At 40.4% G+C, this 26946-nt stretch overlaps 1 protein-coding gene across 7 annotated transcripts in view; it reads left to right on the forward strand.

Annotated features, from left to right (window-relative positions):
* Positions 1–26946, forward strand: part of Meis2 (Meis homeobox 2) — a 203288-nt gene that overhangs the window by 132218 nt on the left and 44124 nt on the right. For all 7 annotated transcript variants that reach the window (XM_060371782.1, XM_060371780.1, XM_060371781.1 and 4 more), the window contains one exon: positions 15077–15153. In XM_060371782.1, coding sequence (XP_060227765.1) covers positions 15077–15153 — 77 coding nt within the window. The remainder of the gene's footprint in view (positions 1–15076; positions 15154–26946) is intronic.

Genomic DNA, 26946 nt, shown 5'->3' on the forward strand with positions numbered 1-26946 from the left:
CTGCCTTGGGGTGATAGTTGTCTACTTCTGCCTGTATTGTGAGAAATTATGTGGGGATTTCTACAAGCTTTCACCACCTCTGTGTTTGCCAATACAGACCTAGAAATATGTAATTCCTCCTGCAAAAACTATTTCAGATATTTTTTTCAGCCACCTTAATACCTGCTTAGAGCACATGCTTCTAAATCAGTAACACACAGAAACTTCCTCACCCCTTTCAGCTGGTCTCTTGCCAACTAGGTGGCTGTAGCTACTAATGTGCAAATGTAAATACCTTTGCTCAGATACCCTGGGTGAAGGCACGCCTGCCTCGGCCTCAGGTAAAGCCCTGAAAATGTTTACTGATTTTCCGAGGATTTATCTAGCTCTTTTTACTTTCTAAGACTTCCCTCTAGGTGGGCACACAGTAAGGCAGGTAGGAACCCCCAAGGTCTTGTCTGTAAATCCTCTGTGAGAGTGCTTCATCTGACATTTCGTATAACCTTTAGATTTCTCCCTTTTAAAAAAAAATCAGGAGAGTCTTAATCCTTGGAGGGGGAGGGAGGAGCATGGGTTAACAGGTGCCACAGCTTGAAAGGACTGTGCAGTGGGTCAGTGAGTGCAGGCATTGACCAGCAAGCCTGGCAAGTCCTTTAATCCTTAGAACTTAGGGAAAGAAAAATGGAAGAACAGACTTCACGGAGTTGTCCTCTGGCTACACATCACACACACATACACACACACACACACACACACACACATACACATCACACATGCACATACACACATCACACACACACATCACATACATACACACACACACACACATCACACACACACACTCTTTGTGGAATATGCATCCCTTCCACTTTCACATCCATGTCATAACACAGAACAACAATAAAAATATTTAGCTATTTTGTAATTTAAAAAGACCATTCTCTTACATCTCGCTTTAACAAACGACAATCTACTCGAGTAATTTCGCTTAGTGTTGAAGTGAAATATACTCATGTAAGGCTCAAGGAGAAGGGTGCTCAGTCGCAAATTTTACTCTTCCATGTAGTCGGTTTCCCAAATGTCCAAGGAGTTAAAGAACGTAATGTCTCTAGAAGAAAGAATCATTCTCGGGTTCTATAACACTGCCAATATTACAGTCCTTTCAAGCTGCCAAATAGGAGACTGTTACCAACTTAAGGAAGATAAAAAGAGCATGACCAGTCCATCGCCAAAACCCCAATGTCCCTCAGCCTCTATACAGCTTCAGAACCCTGGTGTGTTTAAACACCTAGTCCAGGGTATGGAGATGTCCTTCAGCGAGTAACTACGCGAACATTATCCCAGTGGGATGCTCCTAGAATTGCCCCTATGGTAATAGTGTATTCTCAGACAATTTCAAGATGGTTTAGTTAAGTGAGAAAAAAAAAATGAAGACCTTATAAAGGAGTTATTTATACATCTCTGCTCTGGTACTCTGTTTGTGTCATGCACTGTAAGGAAATTTTACACCTCCAAATTCCTGAACTGAAAACCTCCTTCCCATAGTTTCTGCCAGGTCAGACCTGATAGTAAGAAGATACTCACTGCCAGGTAGAATTGTCCAAGGGAGGAAAACTTACCAATAGAGTCTCCTTGTCATCCATACGAGACCCGTGTCATGATCACATATGAGACTCAGGCATGGGTGGAATACCAGCCCTATCTATGCTTTCAACCTCTTTGAGATATTTTCTATTCTCCTGTGTGTTCAAAACTGCCCAGGGAGTTAAAGAAAGGCAAGCTCACAGGTAGTGTAGTTCTGGGTTCTGTAATGTTGGTTTCTGGGTTCTAAAATGTCAGCTTCTAGGTTTTATCACCTCTGGTCATTTAGGATGAAGCCTCCTCTGATAAAAATGTCCTCACTTAGAAAAAGCATAATGCTTCCTTGACATATGCGTGTGCACAGTACTTTGGATTTGATTAATGATTTTTCTGAGGCTTATATTCTGCCATGTGGTAACCCTTAAGTGTTTTTGCTAACTCAGAGAACTCAACCTACTCAGCTTATGGTAGATACGCGTCTACTTGCATTACTCAAATAGAAGGGTTTTAATAATTCAGATATTTAAATAATGTACACGATTGAATCAGCAACACATATGCATGTTCTCTTTAATGAAAAAATGATTTTCCATGGTCAAAGGTTAATGGTCTTTCAATGTTAGATATGAGTCAAGTCAAGTTTGACCTGTCATAAATAGCAGGTATCAAATACTAAAGGTCTCTGTCCATGATGCAGAAATGCCATGAATGGTGACTCAACCATTTCAAATCCAAGTTTTGTGGAGACACAATTTTCAGAAGGAAAATTTTCTTGTAAGGAATATTTTCATAGAATAATAGAATGATCTGTATCTACAAGTGCCAAGATAGGCTATTTCATTCTAATATTTAAATCCAGAGGAAGGAGAGGTAGTTACTTCTTTCTATGAGATCTTATCATTTAAATTTTTAAAATGCAGTAAATTGTCATAGAAAAAGTGAGTAAAGTGTAATTAATAAAGAAAAATAAAAAAAAATAAATTCAGAAAGGATAAAGCAAGAGAGAAAAAATAACACAAATTTACTGGATATTATGGTTTTGAAGAAATTGTATGCATGCTTTGAACTTTAATATTAAGAGAAACAGTTACATGTATTTTAATACATAATAAAACTTCTCTGAAATAATTATTTGATTCAGAAAAAAAATTCAAGTTGATAAGCAAATGCAAACATAGAGAACTAATTAGAAGACTATTTTCTCTTGAACTCACCTTGTTTATCCAACCTACAAGACATCCTTATCTTAGTATTTTCTGATTCGTTGGTCAATTTAAAAAAAAAATTACTACATACTAATACTTCAGTAAATTGTAAACATATTATTAAATTACTTTATTGTTTTGACAAACCCCTTTTAATTTTGATGTCTGTATTTTCTTTTTTAATTACTTTTTTTTTAATTTATTGAGGATTGGGACAAAGGTGCCATGACACCCAATTAGGGGTCAGAGGATAATCTATGAGAGTCGGTTCTCTCACATGGGTGTGGGTCCCGTGGATCAAACTCAGTTTGACAATATTGGTAGTATTTGGCATTCTTGGTAGAAAGCGCCTTCACCTGCTGAGCCATCTCACCAGTCCCTGTGTTTTCTTTTAGTCCATAAATGTCTAACTTCTTTGGACTCACTCGGCGTACCATTCAGTCACAGTGCCAAAACTTAAATACTACCAAGCACTTTCATATTTTAGCATTTGGTCACTTTAATCCTGAATGTGTGAATGTTTAGTCAGTCAAACACCATGAATATATACGTATGTACATATATATGAATCTGTTTATTTATAATATAGATTGGGTAACTGAACAGTTTTATACATTTAAAACTAGAAGAAATGTATGGGTAGGTATAATAAAAAGACATTTGAAAGCTATACTATCTAGTAATTAGTTGATAGGGTCTACATATCAGAGGCTCACAATGTGATTTTTTTTTCTTTCTTCACCTAGACTTTATTTATACACTATCTGCATGCTGTGGCTTCGTTGAAATAGTAAATAGGCCCATTAGTACAACAAATAACTGCTTGGCAGCACCTAACATTGTCCCTGTCTTGAATTAGTTAACTTTAACTACACAGGCTGCTCTAAAAAGGGGAAGGAAGAACAAATTGATAAGATAAAACCCTGGGAAATTCCAAAACAAATACTGCTAACTGAACTTTTGGATGGCCCAGTTAAGCACTTTCTCACTGTGGTTATCAGTTGGTGGCTTTATTTACTAGTAGATGCGTAACTAGGGCAAACAGTAGGAGGGTATCTTTGTCTTACTTTCCTGTATTTGGGTATCTGATTATTAGCAATATTTCTTCAACATTTAAGAAATTCTTAAATCCTAAAACACATTGAAACGCAGGCTTATAATTTAAACAGGAAGAAAGTCAGATGTTTTTCAAACTTTTTGAAAAAGAGTTTTCTTCGAAATAATTATAGCTAGATATTGGTCTTATGCAAAAAGCAGCTTTTATGTAATTCTACATCTACTAGCTGAGTTTCTAAATGATGATGTCTTACACATTTTTTTTTTTGAGTTTTTGTTTGGTGAACTTTGGAGTGTAAGCATGATCCTATTAAGAAACAGTGTTTCTTTAAAGTTCCCTGATGAGAACCTGTTTCATAGAAACAAGTGGTCATGGGAGAAATGGTTATTGGCCATTTTCTTTTCACTGTGATTGTCCATCTGAGAAAGCCCCAGTTTATAACACATCCTCCTTTTTGTTTTTGTTGTTTGGGGGTTTTTAAAAATACTTTTTAAATGAATATTCTCCCTTTTAGCATGTGCTCCAAGATGAGCAAGGAAGATAATATCGAAACAGTCTCAATGCTCACTCTACATTTTTTTAAAAAAAAGATAGCACTGTTTAAATAACCTCTTCCTCCTCAAATCCTGCAAGCTTTCTCCTGTCAAGCCAGATCTTTGATGCATTTTTATGGAATGTCAAATGAAATTATTCATTACAGAGTTCATGCAGATAAAACTGGAATAAGCAAACTGGAATTGTTTTATAGCTTTTAATGTTTCTTTAGAATTCCTTTGCTATTAATCCCACATTTGATTCTATCCAGACTTTAAGTTACCAAAGGGATATCATCCTAGGTGAATCGACAATCCTCACTTCCTTCCACTCAGCCTCCCGTGGCAGTGTATCTGGGTCTTTTAAGTAGGATTGTTGCAGAAGATAAGATATATGTATCCCATCATTCAAATATGTACCTCATGCTAAGGTTTGTTGCTTTGTTGGACAACTGAATACTTGTTTAACAAAAAGAAATCAAACGTTAATGGAAACTTCCTTGCTCCTCGTTGTGTGATCTGACTTCCCTGGTGTCATCCAGTCATAGAAAAGCTTCCTCTGGAAGAGCTGACTGTGGCTATCAAGTACTGTGTGGTCACGAAGCTGGTGCTTCCTTCCTCTTTGCGTGGCCTTTCTCTTTAGTCTCCCCTCTCTTCTGCTCTCTAGCTCTTCAGCTTAACCAATTCCCATTTCTCTAATTTCAAAAAGTATAATTTTTAGGCAAAGAGTTCACATAACTGTATTTTCAAACTTGATTAGTTAGACCCATGGGTATTGGATACTTTAACAGGCCATGCAGTGGTCTAGATTCTGGAAGTCAAATCTGGCTATCTGGACTCTGCTTTCAATGAGAAATGAGTCTAAACTTAGAACAAGTAATCAAACACTGGCAGGGTAGTATGGCAAGTAGGGAAAGTTCAGAGAGGGTGTCTGTGTTACTAAGGAACTAACACAGCCAAATCTGAGCGTTGGTATTTGTAATTCCTACATAGAATTAAGGTCTTCTATTAAAAAAAAAAATGTTCTTTGAGGTTCTGTAACTTGAAATACCTTCTTTCTGGGGATCTCTTGAGGCTCTTAAAAGAAGAGATGCCAACTGGGCAAACCACTGGGCAAGCGATTTTGTCTCCCCAGCCTGAGTTTCATTAGGCATAAAATGAGAAGCTTGGATTAGATGGCCTCTGATGTCCTTTTTCAGTTCTGAGTGTGTGAGGTTTTCGTTTGCAGTTCACTGGAAAATCTAAATAGCCTAAACCTGTTTTGAAATCTATTTCAACAAATGATCCATAAAATAAATAAGCACAAAATTCAATTTTTTGGAAAAGTGGTCTGGCTGTAGAACAGTGCGGCCCCATAAAATATTAATTTGATCATGGTGTAGAAATGTGAAATGAGTCAAGGCCTTATTTGGGACTTTGGGTTCATTTAGTAAGATTGCCATTAGGCAAGGAGGCAGTGTAACATGCATGGCCAAGCAGCTCATGGGAGCATCCTAACAAATGTTAAATAAAAATTATCTTTCTCTAACCCTGCGAATATACTGCCCTTGTGTTCAAAATAAAACTCTACTGAGCTTTTAAGCCTTAGTCAGTAGGAAAATAATTACTTTTGTTGTGTTTAAAATGGAAGTCTTCTTTGCAAATGGCTTCAGCAATGTTTCTCTAACACATTTTCGGACTCTGTTTTGGAGTTGAGAAGTAAAGTGAGTATCAATTGTATCTGGCCATTGCATAATCTCTTCCCTCCTACTAGATAAGCCCTGTCTAAACCGTTAGAAGATGATCATGTAACGGATCTTGAAAATGCAGAGAAGGATTTCTGTGTGATTCTAAACACTTTTTTTCCTTTAGTCTTAGCTTTAGTAGCTCAGATGATACCCCCTCAGTTCTCACAGAAATGTAGCCCCAGCTCAGGACTGGCTTTTGATGTTGACAGTGGTTTACCCTGGTGAGACTTAAACTTCCATCTTTCTGCCTCAGTTTCTCCAGGGTCTGGAGTTACAGGCCTAAGGTCCCCCTCTCTCTGCTATTTTCACCTTTTCTGTTGTTATGTTTTCTCTCTCTTTTTTTTTCCTTTTGGGTGCCTCTTGCTTGTTAGACAAACACTCTCCTGTTGAGTAGCATCACAATTCTTCCTTCCAATTCTCTCTTCAATTCTCCTCAATTCTCTCTTCCAACCTAGAAAATCTCCACAATTCCACATTCATTATCCCCAGCCCCTTCTCCTCATTGTTTTCTTTTTTTTTTTGTGGGTTGTATGGGTGTGTGGCTTTTTTGTGATGTGTGTGTATGTGTGAGAGAGAGAGTGTGTGTGTCTGTGCGTCTGTGTATATGTGTGTGTGTCTATGTCTGTGTTTTTTTTTTTTTTAGACAAGGTATTGCTATGTAACTTAGGCCAGCCTTAAACTCAAACTCCTCTGCCTCTTTCTATCATTTTGGAATTTTGGAATTATGGGCATGGCCCACCACATTTAGCTCTCTTTGTTCTTTGGCCTCTCCACTGTGGCTTCCAAGGCAACGAAACACTAATATTTTAGAATCCAACCACTATTAAAATCCCTTAATTTTTCTCTCAATTTTAGAAGCTGCAGTTGTTATAATTTTATCTATTTACTTCCACATAAACTTAAATGAAAATGAGCCTTCCATAAATAGCCACATTTCCTTTCTCCCAAATACATTCTGGCACTGAACAAAAATTTAGAAACTACTCATTTGAATTTGAAGCTTGTGTTTCCATGACACCAAACATCTGGATAAAGATGGGGAATCTCAGATGTTTTCAAATACCCAAATATCATGTTGTTAAAACAGTTAAATGACTATCTGAACCTTTCCAAATTTGTCTCAGGATTTATTCACTGTCTATACAGCAAAAGCAGCCCTTCTATCAAAAAACTCTCACATTTGGAAGGAATGCCTTTGCTCACCAAAGACATACTACAGGGAAAGCCCAGTGCTAAGCGCTACAAAAATTCAAGGTTCAAAAGACATGAACTTGGCTCTCGGATGATTTTTCAGATTAGTGAGGGAAGTTGCTCGAGTGCACATGTTTACATAAAGATGAGGAGAGGAAAACATGAGAGAAGAGGGAAGACAGGGTTTGGAGGAAAGTGGATTTCTTCCGGCTCTGGGGGTTTCCCCACTGTTTGTTTGGAAGGTTGGAGATGCCAAGACTGTGGAAATGATGAACATGTAAGAATCGCATATTATGTGAAATACATTTCCCTCTGGAATTTAAATCAAATAACTCTGAATCAGCCTGATGATTGCAGTGGTCTCTGTTGTTTCATATCATCATGTCCTCGGGTTACTATATGTTTTTTTTTTTTTCAATTAAGCATTTCTCAGGCATTTTGGCGAGCAAATTTATACTTACAACCCTTAAGATTTTCCACTTTACACAAGAAGCAAGTTGATGCTCTATGTGGTCATTGTATGGAGACAGCTTCGCAATTCTACCTCACATTTTGCTTTTCCAATTTAGATTTAAAAAAAAAATCTAAATTGAAATTCCACGTTCATTGCATGTCCAGAGTTCTATCTTTCTGATTTTGTGATGTTTGAATCAGCTACGATCACAAGTTGGACAAATGGTTTAAAATCTTGAGCTGTGCTTGACAAAGCAGAATGATGAACCCTGTTCCTCTCCTGTTTCTTTTCCTTCATCCTCTATCTTTGCCTCCTCATCTTACAAATATACAATAAGATAAGTGATCAATTTTATCTGGCCTGGGGGGACAGAGAAAAAAAACACAGAAAAACCCAGATAATCTGAATGGAGCTGTGCGTGTTAGTTCTGACTAATTTTTTGGTCCAAGTGACTGAAGGTGAAGGCAGTCCAGTTTTAGGTAAATTTATATCCAGGTGTAGAAATGCTAAAAGAAATCTGTTGTCTGAAGGAGATCTCTTCACAGTCAGGTTCTTTCACCTCGTTTGATGGCAACAAAGTTTATTCCTACACCAAGCACATATCCTGCTATGTAGGATTTTGCAGTGAAGAAAGAGCCATTTGGTAGTCTCATGATGAAATTCCTTAATCTAACTTGGATGTCTTCCACGAAAACAGCATAGTTAACCACGCTGATTGGCTAAGGCTGGAGCCACTTTATCATAGCTTAGCATATTCCCCAGGTAAAAATCAAAGCACTGTTAGCAAAAGAAAGGGGGGGAATATACCTCGATGGAAAATGGGAAAAGTGGAATGGAGAAGTCTTATTAAAATCAAGAATGATAGCAAAAGGCAGTGTCTAATGGTGTAGAAGCAGTAGAAACAGTACCACACCGTATATTATGAGGAGGAAAGTCTGAACTCCATTTTTGGAACTTGAGCTTGTAAGCAGAAGTTGAGCAAACAATAATCAAAGGCGACCGGTGCTGGGCAGAGTCGTTTGTGCCTACAATCTCCTCATTCAGAAGGCAAGAAGACTGCCATGAGCTCGAGATGTAAGCTTCAAAACTGAGTTCTATCTAGCCTGGCAACCTGAGCTAGGCTACAGAGTAAGACTGTCTCAGAAAAGCAAAATGGGGGAAGAAAAAAGGAGGAAAGGGGAAGGGGAAGAGCAGAAGGAAATAAAGCAAAAAAGGAAGGAAGAAGGAGAGAAGAGAAAAGGGAGAGAAGAAGAAAGAAAAGAAGGGAGAAGGAGAAATGCTCAGGCTGCTGGCTTAGCAGAAGGAGCAGTAGGCTTTTATTGATTTTTCGGGGGTGGGCTGAACTTCTATAATTGTCAATTAGTCATGGGCACAGTTTCAAAGATGTTCTTCCGGTGTATAAACATGCTGGCCTTGTACTTGGTGGGCTAAAGGGCAGTCAGCCTCACTTAGGAACTGCTAAGTGACTTCTGGTGTCATCATCTTGTGTGAATGTCCTAGCCTTGTTGTTTATTCTAGGCCCTGGACTTCAGGTTCTTTCATGCAACGAAAGCCCCGGGCAGGGTGGGAGAAATTCATGCCAGCTCCAAAGAGCAATTGCTGAAGTTAGCCCTGAATTAAACAGTTCTCAAATGATCAGCATTCTCATATTCAGAACTCATGGAGTATGATCCTAAGATTGAAGGAACAAAGATGACAGGCATGATCTAAAGACAGAGGTGCCAAGCCTTTATCCCATTTCATCACCTATCAGGTATCTGAGGGGTTCCAATGAAGAGCCAATACTTTGGCAAAAATGCTCTTCAAATTTCTAATAAATAGGTATGCAGTTGTTATCATAGCCGTTTGAGAGAGGTGTTATCTCTAGCAAGCTGGTAAAAAGTGAAGAATGTAGCCTCAGCTGTATAATCTCCAAAATTAGTGACTTTCAAAAGTCAACTGAGAATTAATGCTGTGATTTTGCTCAGTCAGTTTGTCTTGCGTCAGAAATGATTCTGGGCGGTAACAGGGGAAGAGAATTGGAATTAACCGACATAAATTCTGCTATTATGATTGCTTAGATGCTTACCGTCTCAGGTACAGCTCTACAAACCCCATTATTTTAGCATCCTAGACAAATATCTCTGGCCCAGTATGAAAGTACTACTGACAGGACTTGAAAGAGGGCCCATGGCTGGGCTCGCCATTCTTTCTACAAACACACTGAAGCAATGGGAAAGGAGCCTTTAGTTCAAGCCCTAGGGAGGCAGAGGCAGGTAGAACTCTTAAGTCTGAGGCCAGCCTGGTCTTCATAGAGAGTTCCAAGTCAGCCTGAGCTATATAGTAAGAACCTGTTTAAAAAAAAAAAAAATAGAAAAGCAATAAGAGAATAGGACTACAAAAGTGAAAAATCCACCGTAAACGTTCTTGTTGGAAAGTTATGCTCAGGAGAGATGTGAATAAGTCAGGGCAGTGAAGACATAAAATTATAAATATCTAGTAAAGTTCTTTGAAAATTTAGTGGTGAAAAATATTACCTTGAGAAACAAAGCTGTGGAGGAGCTTTAAAATACCTTTTGTGTTGTTATTTTATGTTTCATCTTTAAAACTGATGAAAATGTACGTTCTATTCATGGTATAGGAATTGTTGATCACATAAGAAAAAGTTGCTAAATTAATGACAAGTGACTTTGATTTGACTTTTCATTAGAAGATGTATTTATTTGCGCAAAGGATAAGTCCTGGGTTTGTTTACAAAAACCCAGTAAGTATGTTTCTAATTCGCTAAATGATATTCTCCCAAAGCAGTGTCTTTGTCCACGTTGGGGAAATTACTTTTAGGGTTTCCTGCGTAACTAACACAATCAAATTCAAGATAAGATCGCAGGGGTGACAAGATGGCTCAGAAGCTGAGAGCGTGTTCTTGCAAAGCACCTAAGTTTGGCTCAACATACACATTCAGCAGCTTACAACCACCTATAATGCTAGATGAAGGGGAAGCCAGTGCTTCTAATCTCCAAGAACAACCGAACTCACAAGACAGCCCTCCACACACACAGTTTAAAATAAAACCTTAGAGAAAACAACAGAAATCAATGAGAAAGATAATTTAAAAAAATATATATTAAAAAGTTACCTGATTTAACACTGTAGAGTGAGTGTGTTAGAGAGAGGAGTTGGGAAAAGGAAGTCATCATTGTCATGGTAACAGGAATTTCTCCCACCTAATTGTTCTCCACAGCAAGTTGCTTGACCATTTTTCTGTTGTGTGACATCCTTACACGAGTAACTTTTACAAAGTATGTAGACCTGCCAGGCCTGGAACTCCCTACTTAGACCAGGCTGGCCTCCAACACAGACCTCAACTTGCATGCGCTTCCCTAGTGCTGGGATGTACTACCCAACTCCCAACCCGCTGCATCTCCCCACCCCTGGCTTAGCAAACAAAGTCACATTTCATTCTACTTCAACCCAGCTGATGGAGATGTTTAGGTGACGCACAGTGCTTTAATCTTGCAAACCACTCCCTTTTTCACTCACTGTGCGTTTCTAGTTTGTGGGCTGAGCTGAAGTATCACTTAGAATTTGACAGCATCAGCATAAATCTCTGTAGCACAGAATGAAATCCGTGACCAACCAGTTCTAGTTCAGACGTTACTAGAGAGGGGGCTAGTCAGAAGTGATGATTATTAGATGTCTTTTTCACCCCAATGCCCCAGGGATATATGTAAGGCTGCTGTAGCTCTGCCTCCATATCGTTGATCTACCAGGTACTACGTGCTTGGTCTACCCTAAAAGAAAGGAGGGGAGCCCTGTAGCAACCTTTGATAAAGACATCTTGCTTTCAAGTGAATTTGCACATGAGAAGTCATTAAGGAACATTTTCCCTCTCCATGGAATCATGAGCTATACATGCCCTTTTCATTTTCCCAACCTTTGTTAGTTGATATTCCAAGTAAGGAGACCTTTTGGATGTGCTTTTATTCATTGGGGGCCTTGGAGTTATTTTGAGATGTGAAAATCCTTAACCTTTAGTGTTGTATTGATGAAGGGTTTCACCATTGCTATTGGATTACAACGTGTGCTCTTAGGATTAAACTGAACCACCTCTGGGCCATTGGACCCAAGTGAGTTGGCCCCCAACGGTGAATAGTCAAAACTATAGCTTTAGGCCAAGAACATGGCGATTGACAACAAATTACTGCTTGTGGCCCACTTCCAGTTTCCAAGTGCAAACATACCGAAGTTTATTTTAAATTTGAGCCAGCCAGACATTTAGTAATACACATCAAAGAAGGAGTGAAGGCTTCCCCTGTTTATTATTTCAACATGATGTCTGTCCCAATAAAGCATGCACACGATAGATCACGCAAGAGAAGTTCTTTAGTCCCGTGGTTTGCCCTTAAATACGAACATATACTTGTAAATTAATCTGAAACACATTGTCACGTTTCATTCCCTCCGAAAGCTGATTGTTCTCAATCGACCTTTTAATTTTAGGAGTCCAGTGGCCGGCTGCCAGGACACTTACAGATCGGCGGGCCACCCATGTATATAAAAAGGGCACGGATCCTGAGTCCTCAAAACCCACAGAATGGCATTCAAAGAACTTAAAACTTATTCTCTATTAATTAAAAAACAAAGCCATCTGTGCAAGGTGAATTTGGTAAGGTACCAATGTTTCTAATGATTCCGGATGGAATTTGAACATGCTTGTGAAATAAGGAAAGTACAGCAAGGGATTCCCAAGATAAAATGCACTGTTTATAACATTCCGTACAAAACTTGACTGTGTTTCTAATACAACGCTAGAAAGCATTCTTGCTCTTCAATCAGAATTTAGTGTCAAACTTGAAGGAACTGGCTCTCTAGTAACTACTATGATCTAGTGACGTCTACTGCCTTCCCTTTCCTAGACTACTTTTTTCCATCCATTCTCTCTCTCTCATGCACACACACACACACACACACACACACACACCTCACACCTCACACTTTTCAGAACTTTTTTGGGAAAATGCAGAAAACAAGAAAACACACACACATGGCAGAAGTCGGGGTGGGGGGGAGACAAAGGCAGACACACACACACACACACAGATGCTGAATAAAGAAACAACATACCGAGGCACATATTACCAGCCTCTTTCTATACATCTGGGGGAATGCCTCTTTATTTCCATTTTGATTTTTGCAGTTTGCACAATTTCTCCCCCTGGGCTAACAACCTATAAACTTAGGCTCTCAAAAATCATAGAGTGGCAGAAACTCAAAGGGGGACCACTGCCTTGAATTTGATCAGGAACTATCTTAACAAGAAGGTTTTTTGTTTTTTGTTTTTTTTAATTGTCATTTGCTCCTCAACCAGTGTTTTCAGTCTATTAAAATTTGTACTCTAGGCCTCTTCCAGTTTGAAAGCACCTCTACGCCTTCGATGAACAGTCCTTGTTTGTGAGTCATTCATTTTCTCCATTACCAAGAGGAGAATAGAGGACAATTACATTGTTTGGACGAATCGGAGTGTTAGGAGGAGTATTTGTCATGGAAGCAGAGTGCAGTACCTGACAGGCAGCGATTGATGGCCAAGAATGAGTGTGAGTGGCCGAAGCAGCCTCACAGGATGCAGATTACTGACTGTGGATTCCAATTTACCCTGTTCATTTTTCTTGCCTCGGCTGAAGACCATTAGTGGTTTTTGAAGCAGTGAAGGGGTCATTACTAATGTGGGGAAGCTCTAGCAGGAGGGGGAAGGAGGGGCAGAGCCTTCTGTAATTACACAGCTTTAAGGAACAGGCTGCGGGCCCTAGCCAAAAAAGTGTCAACACCTCGCAATCAGAAAAATTTATTTTCATTTTATGCTTAACCCATAATAACTCAACATTATCATCTTTCTTTGTTAACATTTGCAGAATATTAAAAGCCTGCCTTCTATATTAATACAGATCTGGTTAACCCTTTTGATATGCAGGGGATTTTGTTGAACCTATGACATGAGGGTTCTTGAATAAACAATCACGCACAGTTCAGATAATGTACGCTATTATGAAAGATGAGCTACCTGAGAACTGAGTTCTTTGATGATGGAAAAACATCCCCCCCTTCAAATGCTGGAATGATCAGAATAATGTAAAGATTTATGTGTATTACTCTTAATTGAGTGTATAAATATGTGTGTTTTTTTGGGGGGTACATGAGAGTACAGGTGCCATCACAACCCAGAGACTCCAGATACCATGGATCTGGAGTTTCGGGCAGCTCTGAGCTTCCCACCTGAATTCTGGGAACTGATCTGAGTCCTCTGCAGAAGAAGTAGGAGGCTCTTTTGCACTGAGCCACCTCTCCAACCCCCTCATGACTCTTCAGTAATGCTGGTGGGCAATTAGTTATGATTCAAGGCTATCTCTGAACAACGCTGGCACGGGGATAAAAGTTTACCTTTCCGCTTAAGACAACCAGTGAATTTTGAACAGGACCTTATGTAACAGATGCGTTTCATGATTACGTGCCCTCCAGCACAGGACTTCTTGAAGGAGATGTATGATTGTAAAATAGCAACCCTGGGTTTCAAGATGAGAGAGGAAAAGAGAGAGGAGGATAATGGGAGCGCTGTTCATTCTCAATGTGAGTGAGCTGAAATGGTGGAGAAGAGAATTAAAAACGGAAAACCTATGGCTTTGTTCTCTTGTTGCGGTACTTGAAGTTAACATGGAAAAAATTCCATAGGAACCAGGGCACAGAACTGATTCCCAGTAGGAAGAAGGAATCAGTTCCGTGCCCTGGTTCCTACTTCCCTGGGGTATCAAATGTATGCCTGGTGTGGGGGACAGGGGTTGCCTGGGCAAGTCATTGTACCTGACCTCAACAGCCTAGAGCCTTACTCAGTAAAAGTTAAAGAATCCTAGTCCTACCCTGACTAAGAACTCTTTACTATGGTTAACCTCATATATAATAAGAAATAATAGTTAAGCCAACCAGTGTGTCAAAAGTAGCATAGGTAAGAATTCCACAGAAACCCAGTAGGAAGAAAAGGAAGTGGGTTCTACAAGCTTCCTCCGTAAAACAGACAGGAATGGAGACACCTAGAATTCTGATGCCATTCCAGGATATTTTTCACTCCCAACTTACCAAAAACACTGAGTGACCTAGGAACCTGGGCTTGCATCGCTGGTCCTACGGAGTGTGACAAGAAGTTGGGTTTGCCCTCACTGGCTCCCGTCCATACCTGTCAGCAAGTTAAATATGTTTTTAAATGTGATGAGGAGAATCAAGCTGCAGAGTAAAGAAAGCACCCAGGGTAGTTTCAGGCTTAGAAGTATATGCCTCTTTCCCAACTTCTGATACATCTTCTAAAATGTTTGTCTTTTCATCAGCACCCGTACCCTTCCGAAGAGCAGAAGAAACAGTTAGCACAGGACACGGGACTGACAATTCTGCAAGTAAACAACTGGTGAGTGACCCCAAGATCTTCCTCCCTTGACTAAAGTGGGATTCCTAAATAATTGTTGTTGTTTTCTGTCTCTCTTTCTTGGTTTTGTTCCTGGAACAAAGGAAATCAAGGGTAACTTCTGCATTTCTTCCCTGAGGTTGTGAAATTTATCCCTATGGTAAGGGACAGATAGCCTAGGCAAGTGGGGTTTGTACCATTTCTTTTTCTCTTTACGCCGCTTTCTTTCTTTCTCCTCTCCCCTAACCTCACTTTTATCAGCTCTTAGGCTTTAAAATTCTCCAGCTGAATCACAAATTCTGCCTGGCTCATTCCTGTCGAATATTGTTGCCTGTGTGTTTTTTTGCACAGTGCTCACATAAAAGCCACTGTTTCTGGGAAAGGTTTCTTTTGTCTAGACTCTTGGGAACAATGTAGACACAGGGTTTTTTAGTATCTCCTCAAAGGTATTTATTTAGCCTAATTTTTTAAAAATAGAAAATAAGGTTTGTTTGTTTTTTTTCCATTTTTAGCTCGTGATTTAGATTACTTGCATGGTGGTACATGGGCCATCCACCCTTTGTACATGGCTTAGAGGGTAACTGAGGAAAAAGGAGGGGGAAGGGATTAAATAAAATGATCACAGTGGCCAAGAAATGATATAGGAATTACTTATCAAAATACTGGCCCAGGTTTTATCAGCAGCTTAATTTTGTTCTGTACATTCTTGGGGTGATGTTCAGATTAATTGAACTGACAGTTCTCTTTCAAAATTCAGGGGAAGTATTTGCACGGATTTCAGGCCTTATACAAACTTAATTACATGGAACTCCACTTTATCATTCTAATTCCATGTAGCAGAGGTTGTATTTACAAATGAGAAGTCTCTGGCTTTATTCACAGCTTTCCTTAATATATTTATCAAAGCAGGTTCATTTACAAAGTGCTCTATCTGTGGGACACAGGCAGGCAGACATTAACAAAGCTTTTAGGTTTATCAGGCTCGCTGCCTGATGAGCTACCCGAGGGTCAATTGATTTTGTGGTTCTGTGATTCATTTTTTTCTCATTTTTCTAGGATCACAATGAGAGACATGCTTGGAGAATTAGCCAGTTTGTCTGCCTTATCTGTCAGGCAATTTTTTTTTTTCCCAGGGAAGTCAAGCTACTTAAATTGGCCACAGGAACTGTCGTTATCTGACTTTAATGCACCCTATAGTGTGGATAGCATTTCAATTACACCAGTAACCAAAGCTTAGCTGCAGCCCTTTTCATGCCTACTGTTGTACAGAAAGTGATGTGCCTACCTACAGAAGCAGAAAATTGAGTTGCCTTGCTTCTGTCAGGGTGATTAATGCAGAAATAAACTGCTAACCTGAAAAGAGAGGCAGAAAGAAAGAATAGACAATACAGACCGGAATTCTCTTTAATTTTCTTCTAAAGATTGGAACTATGTACATTTAAAGACACCCTTTATAGCAAAATCTTGGGAATAGAGGTGATAATCTCCAGGACGAGATGTGTCTGGGGCCTTTTGATGTAAGTATGTAATATGTGTAAAAGTATACATTCTCATTCATGTTCCCAGTTCAAGCAATCAGTGGTGTGAAACAATAAAACAAACACATTCCGGTTAAGTTTAGGAGACTCGGTCCCACTTACTGTTTTATAAAATGCTGATTTTCAGTGTAAGCCACTGCGTATTTCAGCGGTGCCTGGTACAATTAACATCGCTTTGGAAAATCGGTTTTTGTAAATTTGGGGCACATGCAGGGAAGTTGTGATGGGAGTTTTTGAGAGAAATGGAATGTTTCTACGCTGATATTTGGCATCGACATTTGACCTTTCTTTGAAAACACTGTCACACATACTCCGTTCCCAGCATTTTTTGATGTAGTCATTGCCCTTGAAGAGCAAAGACGGACTATCTAAAGACCAGCCTTCCTCACGACACCTGGCTGGAACCTGGAAGAAAGGACCCTTCTTTTCTGAATTCCACAGAGCCCCCAGGCATGTGCAGGGGTTCAGTTGGTGTGATATTTTGGGTTTCGTGTTTCTCTGTGATTTGGGCCACATTTGCCGAGGGTGAGGACATGACAGTCTGTCGTGCGGCACACTTGTCGTAATATGGGATAAACGTTGACACCTCCGTCTCTACAAAATAATTCCATCGTTCTAATTTTCACACTTCCTTCTGAAAAATTCTGTAATCCTGCCCTCAGGTCCAATTCTTAGCTAATAGCTACCATAACTTTGATAATAAGGTGTGACTCACAGGGATGGCTCCGCAAGTACCCCTGAAAAGCTGCCAAGAGTTGAAGAAAGGGGCCCCCTACCTGGCATTTCAGAAAGAAATCTGAAAAGAAACACCCCCCAATGCCTTGACAGAGTCACCTCCAAAGCAGCGCTGTCTAAAGTCTTTCATGAGCCTTCAGAATTACAGACCTCAGGTGCGGGACAGTGAGAGGAGCGGACTATAAATGAGTCTTTTATGTTACTCATAGAGAAAGAAGATCAAAAGTATTTCCCGGAGATGGAGAGATGGCTCAGTGATTAAGGCCACTTGCTGCTCTTCCAGAGGACCCAAGTTTGATTCCCAGCACCTAAGTTAAATGGCTCACCACCATCTCTATCTCCAGCTCCAGGGGCTCTGATGCCCTCTTCCAGCCTTTATCCCCAGCACACACACACACACGCACGCACGCACGCACGCACGCACGCACGCACGCACGCACGCACGCACACGCATACACACACAGCATATAAACACATGGGCACACACAAAATTAATTTTAAAAAAGTTTGAAGAACAAATACTTTCTAAGCTTTAATCCCCAACCCCGACTTGCCTGAGTCCAGCCTTGTGGCATCATAAAAGCTACACTCAGGACTTAGAGTTTTCTAGGAAGCCCACAGCTCAGACAGATCTCCTGTTCTGTCCTGTTCTGCCCCTCACTTTTAAAACAGAAAGGTCATCATGTTTAAGCAGTACTATAAAATAACATCTACAGTAAAAAAGCAGCAGATACCTAGATTAGGCTACACATACCTAATGAGGACAATAAGCAGTCAGAACAAGCCAGCTAAGACCATCGGTCATTAGGAACCATGAACAATTAAGCAAAATGGAAGTTTGAGAGATAACTGAGAGAATCAGAGATGTGTTGGATCTTTGCAACCCATGTTAGAAACGACCCTAGAGAACTTTCCTGATTTAGGGAGTGGGGAAAACTTGACAACACAGCCAAACCAAAATGTGGTTTCCGGAAGGAATCAGCATCTGTGATACTGAGGTCATTTTCTCTACATCTATCTCTCAGAAGTCTACGAATAATAAACCACTCAAGTAAGATTTTTTTTCTTTGTCAAGATGATGTTATCAATGAGGTAGTCTGGGATAGTGTCTCACACCTGTATCCCTAGAACTTGAGAGACTGGGACAGGAGGGTTACACTGAGTTCAACGCTAGGCTGGGCTATGTCATGAGATCCAAGTCAGTTCGGACCACAGTGTTAAGCCTTGCCTCAAAAAGCCAACAGCAAGACCAGGCACTGTGAAGCATGACTTTCATAATGGAAAACAACTATATGTAAAAATAGAGAGAAAAATTATTTTGTACAATGACACAAATATTTTTCTTTTTATCCAATAACCTATTACTGGAGTGGAGATATCTTCCAGAAAGAAGTGTCCATACTTATAGGGAAATTTTCATGATGCAGACAACTTCCTATGGCACAGTTTCTCTGTTAAACAAAGGTAGATGTTTGTGGTTTCTTGCATGATCATTTTTGTAGTTCTTTGTCGCCAGAAAGGGAAGATGAGGGAGTCTTAGGAGATAAGAGCTTATAAATAACCGCCAAGCTTAGAGAATGCAGAGGAAAATCTGAGGTATCGACACTGGCATTTTCTCAGGAGGCATGCTTACACTGATTTGAAAATATATATATATATATTTTTTCTAATGAGAAAGTTCTTCCTTCAGTAACTTTTTGGGTTTCAGTTGTGTGTCTTTGACAATAGTAATCACTGAAAATATGGCAAAGCCTTAGGTTGACTAAATTCCAGCTAAGGACAGGGAGACGGTGTTTCAGCCGGTCAAATGTTATGCGAGCAAAAGGACCCAAGTTCCAACCCCAGAACCCACACAAACCTGGCAGCACTACTTTCCATCTGAGAGCCTGTTGTCGAAAGTGAGATGCAAGCACAGACAAGAAAATCCACAGACTCAGGGGCTGCCTAGCTTAGCTTACACAGCAGACAATGAAGAAACCTTGTCACAAACAAGGTGGAAGTCAAGGATTAGCTTCCAGGTTGTTGACCTCCACAGATCTACTATGTTATGTGCATACACACACACACAAAAAAAAACACTCAGGCACACATCACACACACAGACACACACACACCAGAGACCAGAGAAAGCAAATGTAAAATTCAGCTAAATCACAACACACTCATTATGTTGTAGTTACCTAAAATTCCTTACTGCTCTTTTCTTTATTTTGAAAGAATCTTGCTTGCCCAGAATTCTCTTGTGTTATCCAGGTTGGCCTTGAACTCTCAATTCTCACCTATCCACCTGAGTTTGGGATTACAGGCATAAACAATTGCTCTCTAGTATCATTGTTCTTTTGAGACAGGGTCTCAGATTGTAGGCTTGCCTTATCTGGAATTTACCTTATCCGCCAGGCTGGCCTTGAACTCACACAGGCCTGCTTCTGACTCCAGAGTTCTGGGATTAAAGGCATGAGCCACAGCATGCCTTAAAAAGTACTTAATTACTTAAATTACTTAAAAAGTAATCTGGCTCCAGATTACTTTTTAAAAGAAGAAATATACGTTACTCTTAAAAGTTCACGTGACGATAGTAATTATAACCAACTCTGAAACAACATACAATGCCCATGGGGGTGAGCTATTAACCCAAATTCAGGTAAAATAGGATTCACTTCTTCCTAGAAGGCAGGGTCCAGCCCTCAAATGAAAAAGCATGAATCTTAACTCAAGGAGCCTTTCAGGTGAAGGGGATACAGAAAATCTCTTTGTATAACGGATAAACGTCCTGCACAACCTCTCAAACTAAAGATGAAATATTAATCACTTGGGTCCTGCTTGTCCGTCTCCCATCACAAGGGTCCATGTTGATGTCAATTGTAACATCTCTAAATGACCAGCCATAGAGGGAAGAAGTTTGTCTTCTCTCAGTTTGGCCCCCTGACAAATTTTGTAGATGGCACAGGAGTTTGTTCTATCAGGGACTAAAGGACTTTTGAGAGTCTCTTGGGAGTCAGTGTACCTTTCTAGTACCTTTCTCCCTTGCCGCTTTAAGATGGTGCAGTACCTTCCCAGACACCAGGGGACTTGGCTTTCTTACACGTGAAATGTAACCAACATTGTGTTCTAGGTGGACTTCAGTAGGGACAATGGCTTGCCGGCTTATGTCAGAGAACGTGAGTCCAATTTGAAGCCTAATTAGTAGAAGGCAGAGTACGTGGTGAAAAGGTCGGACCTCTTTACAGCCAAGAGAAGTCATTTTCCGGGGTATATGTGTGTTGCCATCCTGCCGCCAAGAGAGCAGACACCGGGAAATATGTTGTAATATTAGGACATCAAGAATAAGCTGGGAATTGAGGGAAATAATTTTGCGGTAAACATATGGAATAATTGGCCAGTGGTGCAAGAATTGTAAATGAGGCACGAGACAGCTGGACACTTTTTATCTCAAGAGAGAAAGGATTGAAGGATTGAGTGATAAAGCGGGGAGGTGGAGTTGAGAAAAACCTAGACAGAGCAAAGACTGCCGGACTAAATATCCTCTCTCTGCTCAGCAATTTCCACCATGGCCATTTGTTAAATGCATAGCTGCCGTCTGCGGTGATTATTTCCAAGTAACATCTATGTTTCAGAATAAAAATCCATTTGAATCTCAAGTCAAATTTGCCAGGTGCTAGATTCATTGTCAGCATTTAATGTGCTGAGACTGCCAATGCCGAGGAAATGAATTAAAAAAAAAAAAAAAAAAAAAGCCTGCTTTTGAACTCCAGTGTGGCAAGCAGGAGGGAAGAGGTTTCTCCTCTAGATTCTCTGTGCCAGAAACACCCAGTCCCTGGAAGGGAGGTGGACAGGCCAAGGGGGAGCCAGAGTTTCCAACTTGTCCTATGCTGTCTTCTGCTAACTAAAAGTGAGATTCTCCCTAGGGTGTAATATCAATAGGATTTCCCATCTCTGCCCATCTCCACATGGACTCTAAACCCTATCAAAGGGTCCCTGGAGACCCACAATTATTCTAAGAAAAAAGGAGTGAAATAGATGGGGGACTGAAAGATAGGAAAAGAAAAACACATGGTGATTGCTTCCCGAGAGGGACTGCCCTGAGATTTAAATGGATTTCAGTAAAGCTAGGGGCCCATAAATGGTTTACCAATTTTCAATGAGAGGGAAGGGGACCAGACCACATCTCCTGCTTCATGGTCTGAAAGTCTCCCAAAAATGTCAACTTTTGAGTCTGCTTCGTAGACCGGGGCAACCAGGTCTCCCACTCGATGCCCTGCCACATCAGTGATTCTAGACAGTTCCTACTCTATACTGTTGGAGGTACCATTTCCAGAAATTTCACTTCAGTCCAAATGCAGGCAAGCAGCTCAGACTCAGCAAGAGACTTTTAAAAGTGGTAAACAAAGGGAGCAGAGGGGAAATAAAGGAAGGCCATGCCAGGGAAGGGGTGCAAACGGGGGGTGGGGGGGATGAGGTAGTCCTTTACTTCCAATTACACCCACTCCTTTGTGCCTTTTCCTTTTTCTCTCTCTTTATAAGGAAAGAATGAAATATGGTTTTCATAGCAAGCTGGCAGCATTATCTCAGGATGCATATTTCTCTGCTGGGTTACAATGCCAGTAAGAGCAGAAAAAAAAAAAGTTTCTCGTTTAGAGGAATGTACAGTGCTGGAGAGAAAACACCAAACAACAAAAAGAGAGAATGCAACAAAATTTTGAAACTATTCCAAAAAAAAAGTCCCTTAAGAAATGTTTTTTTTAAATTGAGAGAAAAAAATTGAAAGTTACCGTTGTTCAAGTCTTTACATTACAGAAGAAAAATTGGCCTAAAATGAGTTGTTTTTTTTTTTTCCTGAGGTTTTTAGAATTAGCCTCCTCTCTTTCACTGACAAAAACAATGAGCTCCAGACAGCTCCTGCATTAGACACAGGGCTCTACCTACCTCTGCACTTCATTACGCCAGTATTTGGAAGAGAGACAAGGTTTGCTCAAATAGGTCCTTTATCCATCTCCACTGGCATCATCTGCATGGTTTCTCTGGTAATGCTGAAAGAAAAGCCTATACCTCGGGCGGCTGCAGGATTTGACGTTAGGGTACTATTGACTTGACTGTTTACTTCTTTTCATGGAAGGAGGAAAAAAAAAGTGAAGTGACGACATTGAAATGTACCCTATAGCAACTGATTTAGTAAGTATTTCTGGCTCCAATTCCATGGATAAATAAATGTTGTATTTGAAAAAAAAAACAAATCAAGGAATTGGAATCTTTAAGTTACTCTTAAGTTATTTCTAGAGTGTAAGAAAATAGAGTTTGTCTAAGCAATGCTTCCACGGAGCCTGAAATTAGAAGCTATCACTAAGATACAAAATAGATCAGAATGTATCGATACTTGGTTGTCTCACCAGTGTGCTCTCCCTGTCTCTGTCTCTGTCTCTCTCATCCTGGTGGCCAGAGAAGTTTGCTCTAGTTGTCAACAAGTGCTGTTGGGTTCCTCGCAGACACACTATTACGGAGCTTTCTCCAGTAAAATTTCCTGCTGCACTGAGTACTTTTTAAATCCCTTCCAAAAATTCGCTCTCAAGACAAGTCCTTTCTGAACAGTCTTTAGATCGCCTGCACCCTGTGCACTTCACTCGTTCATTCATGCGCTCTCCCACTGGAGAGCAGCCTTGTAAAAATTACTTAATTGAGAATCTGCTCTGTTAATGAGTAAATGTAGGTCCCATTAACCTTGTGATCTTGAGGACTCCGTTTTGTTGTTGTTGTTGTTACTAGTGCTGTTTTCATTGTGTTGGATTTTTCAAGTATGAGAGCAAGCAGGGCTAGGTAGCACTTCCCTGTGCCGCCCCCTCCCCCACCCTCACACCCTGACTTCCATTCCTCTCCACTCCCATCCCACTCTGTTTAGGCCACTCAGAACTATTTATTCCTATTGTGTAAACAAGGAAAATCAGTTTATATGGGAGGTGGGGGTCCTTAGAGATTTTGGGAGAGGAGTAGAGAAAGCCTTGCTTTTCTTTCCGGCATTGTTTTCCTCGAGTTCTTTTCCTGTTCATTGTTTTTCTTCTAATCAGAACATCCAGGGTTGTTTCCTGTTTGGTTTTGGTTTTGTGGGTGAATCGGAATCATTGATGCTGACTGGTCATTCCCTAGAGATTAGCGGCTGACTCCCAGCCCTCACTCAGATTCACACACATTCTGCACTGAGGTTGAAACATGTCTTTCTCTCTTTCCCTGGCAAGGTAAACAGTGGGAGAGGGAGCATTTCCCCTGGTTCCCAGATACAGCATATCTTTTAGATAAGTCCCAGCAGGCTGAGGTTTCAGGTTGTTTAATATGGATTTCTAGAGTTCCAAACTTCCCCCAAACCTTCAGATAAGCAATGAAAAACGTCAGCAGGCCTAACTCAGAGTGCTTGTAAAAGGGAACAAACACTTAAGATCTGAATTCAAATCCATCTCTAAGTCCACAAGGTGAAAATTCTCCACAGGGGTCTTGACTTAATGGTTTCAACTCAGCTCCTGAGAAAAGGCTGGGTCTTCCTTGACTAGGGGTGCTTTCTACTACCAATTTAATCTGTCCACATGTATTTGCATACTTCATGCTCACGAGACCTTTGTCAAAATGAACCGATCATCTATTTTGAACCTGCATTTCAGATTTAATTTGACTTAAATCTGAAACCTGTGCCAGTTTTCAATAACAAGACGCATTGTTTTCTAAAATTTAGAAGAGTCTCCTCTTCAAACAAAGAGTGTTCGATTGTTGTGGAATGGACGGTGCTAACTCCAAGTGTGTGCCACGGTATACAGAAACAGGGCCATGTGGTCTGTCTGTCCAGCGTTTCCAAATTGTGGATCTGATTCCTAGTGTTTTATTTGCTAGTGCAGTTGGAGTGCTGCATGGGGATTCATGAGCAATTTTTCTCTTCTTAAAAATCTGTAGAAAGAGCAGGGACACAGTGGCGTACCCCCTTGATCCCAGCACTCAGGGAGGCAGAGGCAGGCAGAAGGCCAGCCTGGTCTACAAAACAAATTCAGGATATCCAAGGTTACACAGAGAAACCTAATCTTGAAAAACCACACACACACACATCTGTAGAAAGAAGGCTCAGTGGAATTTGACCACAGCTGTTTTATTTCCTGTGTTACCTGAGGCTAGGTGAGACAGGGCAAATTCCAATACCTTCTTAGTTATGAGTTACCAAATCCTGCTACTGCTGGATCTGTGTGATTCAGCGTGACTCTGCTATACACGCAGGCTTCCTGAGAACCTGAGCTGTTGCCATGCATCCTGTGTTTGTGAGTTTGTGCTTGACAGCATGGTCCAGAGAAATAGAATGGGAAAGAGAAAAGGAGAAATCCTCAGTCTGAAGAAGACCAAGTCAGGCATTAACTTTCCTCATATTTTTTTCATGATATCACAAAAGCAACACTAGTAAACAGGAAATGGGTGATGTGTAAAATAATTAGCACCAAAGGGAACGTAATAGGTGACTTATTAAAATCCATACTCGGATTATATGACCCCAGCAGGTTCAGAGACCAGAGAGCATGTGACTCAAGCGCCATTTCTGAGGAGCTCGCCCCAGTGCACTTTGTCAGCTTAGTGGCTTCTGACATTAAATAAGCTGCAGGTGTGATTGATGGAGTGGCCCTGTGACGGGGAGGAGAGACGGGGATCTCCTAGCCCTTGCTCAGCTCCAGCTCTATTTTCATTACCTTCGCCACGTATTACATTTAGTCAACCGAGTTATGTGTAGTTCTGGGAGAATCTCTCCTGCTCCCAGAAGTCATTGTTCCACTCATAATAAAATTATGCTATCAATTTGCCACAAGAGAAACACTGGAGTTCACTAAATTATTGCCATGTGTTTTGCACTAAAGACAAAGTGATACCAATTAAAAAAAAAAAAAAAAAAGCCCGGGATTCTACTTCTACTTTTTAATGGTGTGAAGGGTAGAGTGATGCTGACTCGCAAGGGAGGTCATGTCTCCCTGTTCCATGTTACAAATTTCATTTTCCTTAATTAGAAAACGGCGCTTATGGAGAATGAGCAGGGGGTTTAAGTGAAGAAGGAAGAAAGAATGAAACCTGAGCTGAGTCCTAAATAATATGTCAGAAAATGACAACTCGCCTCCCTCAAGACTATTTCATTTGAAAGATTTGCTAGGTTACATTAGGCTTGGATAGATTTTTCTGGAAATGGGGCCATAACCCACAGACTAAAAAAAAAAAAAACCTTCCCAACTTCACAGTTCTAAGGATAAGGCAAGCCCACATCTCGGGACTATCACAGTGACAAGTACGGACTTCTTTGTGCTCGCCTGGGGTGCCGGTTTCAGGATACTGTACCCTTTGGGATTTGAGCTTTAGTTATGATATAAGAAGATCATACTTTTTGATCATTAGCAGGATCCAATGTACTGTTTTCATTCCTGTTCCGCTAGGTTAATTAAAGAGTAGCCAACAGCTTGGTCTCAGGAAGAGCACTTGACTGCTCATATGCCATATAAACAGTGCCTGCCCATTTACTATCCAGGTGATGATGAAATGAATTTAGGATTTTATATATTATGCTTAAGTCAATTTCCATTCCGCTGTACAATAAAAGTATTTGCAGTCCCGGGCTGTAGTTCACTTATTTTAAATGACATTCCAGTGATATCATTTTACTAAATAATTGAGGGAAACCTTTTGTGCTATGTTATAATGAATTTTTTAGGACAAATGTAAAAATGCATAGGAAAGCTGATACCTCATGGAGATGGTTTTCCCAGCTAACGCTAGATTACTAACATAAGGGGAAGGAGAAAATAAAGGGGAAAGGAAAACAGCGAATACCTCCATTGTCCAAGCTACCTAGAGAAAATCTTCCACAGCCTAAAAGTGGAATTTACCAAGAGGAATTTACCAACTGGCACCAAAGGAAAACATTCCCCCTTTCAGACAATGACCCTGGAGTGTGTGTTGTGGGTGAGAGTCTTGGCATTTGACTGTGAGAGCAAACAGGCCAGTGATCTGAACTAATTTCTGGATTTTTGTTCTGCCTTTGAATTGAACCACAGAGCTGAGGTGTTAGTAAGTACTCATAACTCAGTACTGAAATGAATTCAAACCAGGGAGATGAGAAGGCTGGGGAAGGAAACACTTGAAACACCCATTGAGGGGAGAGGGCCACTCAGTACGCTGTTTCTTATGAGAGATTAGGTTTGAAGTTCATTTTTAATTGGGGAAGGAACGGTTTTCAGTAGACAGAGGCAGTTCAATAGACTATGAAGGAGGGAAATTGAGCTTAGGAGGAAAACAGCCGTCTCTTAATACAGAAAAATAAACTTACAAGTGCCTAATGCAGAGACAGACAGACAGACAGTGGGAAGAGCAGTGTCCACACACAGCACCGTGCAATGTGATCTGTGAAGGAAATGGACCAGGACATCATCAGTAGCTTGGATCTAATTCCAACCCAGACAATGTGTGTGATCTTGGGCAATTTATTCTTTCTTAGTATCTGTTCCCTCATCCATTAAAGAATGGGGAA

This window comes from Meriones unguiculatus, chromosome 18 (genome assembly GCF_030254825.1).
Source record: "Meriones unguiculatus strain TT.TT164.6M chromosome 18, Bangor_MerUng_6.1, whole genome shotgun sequence".
In the NCBI taxonomy this organism is placed as follows: Eukaryota; Metazoa; Chordata; class Mammalia; order Rodentia; family Muridae; genus Meriones; species Meriones unguiculatus.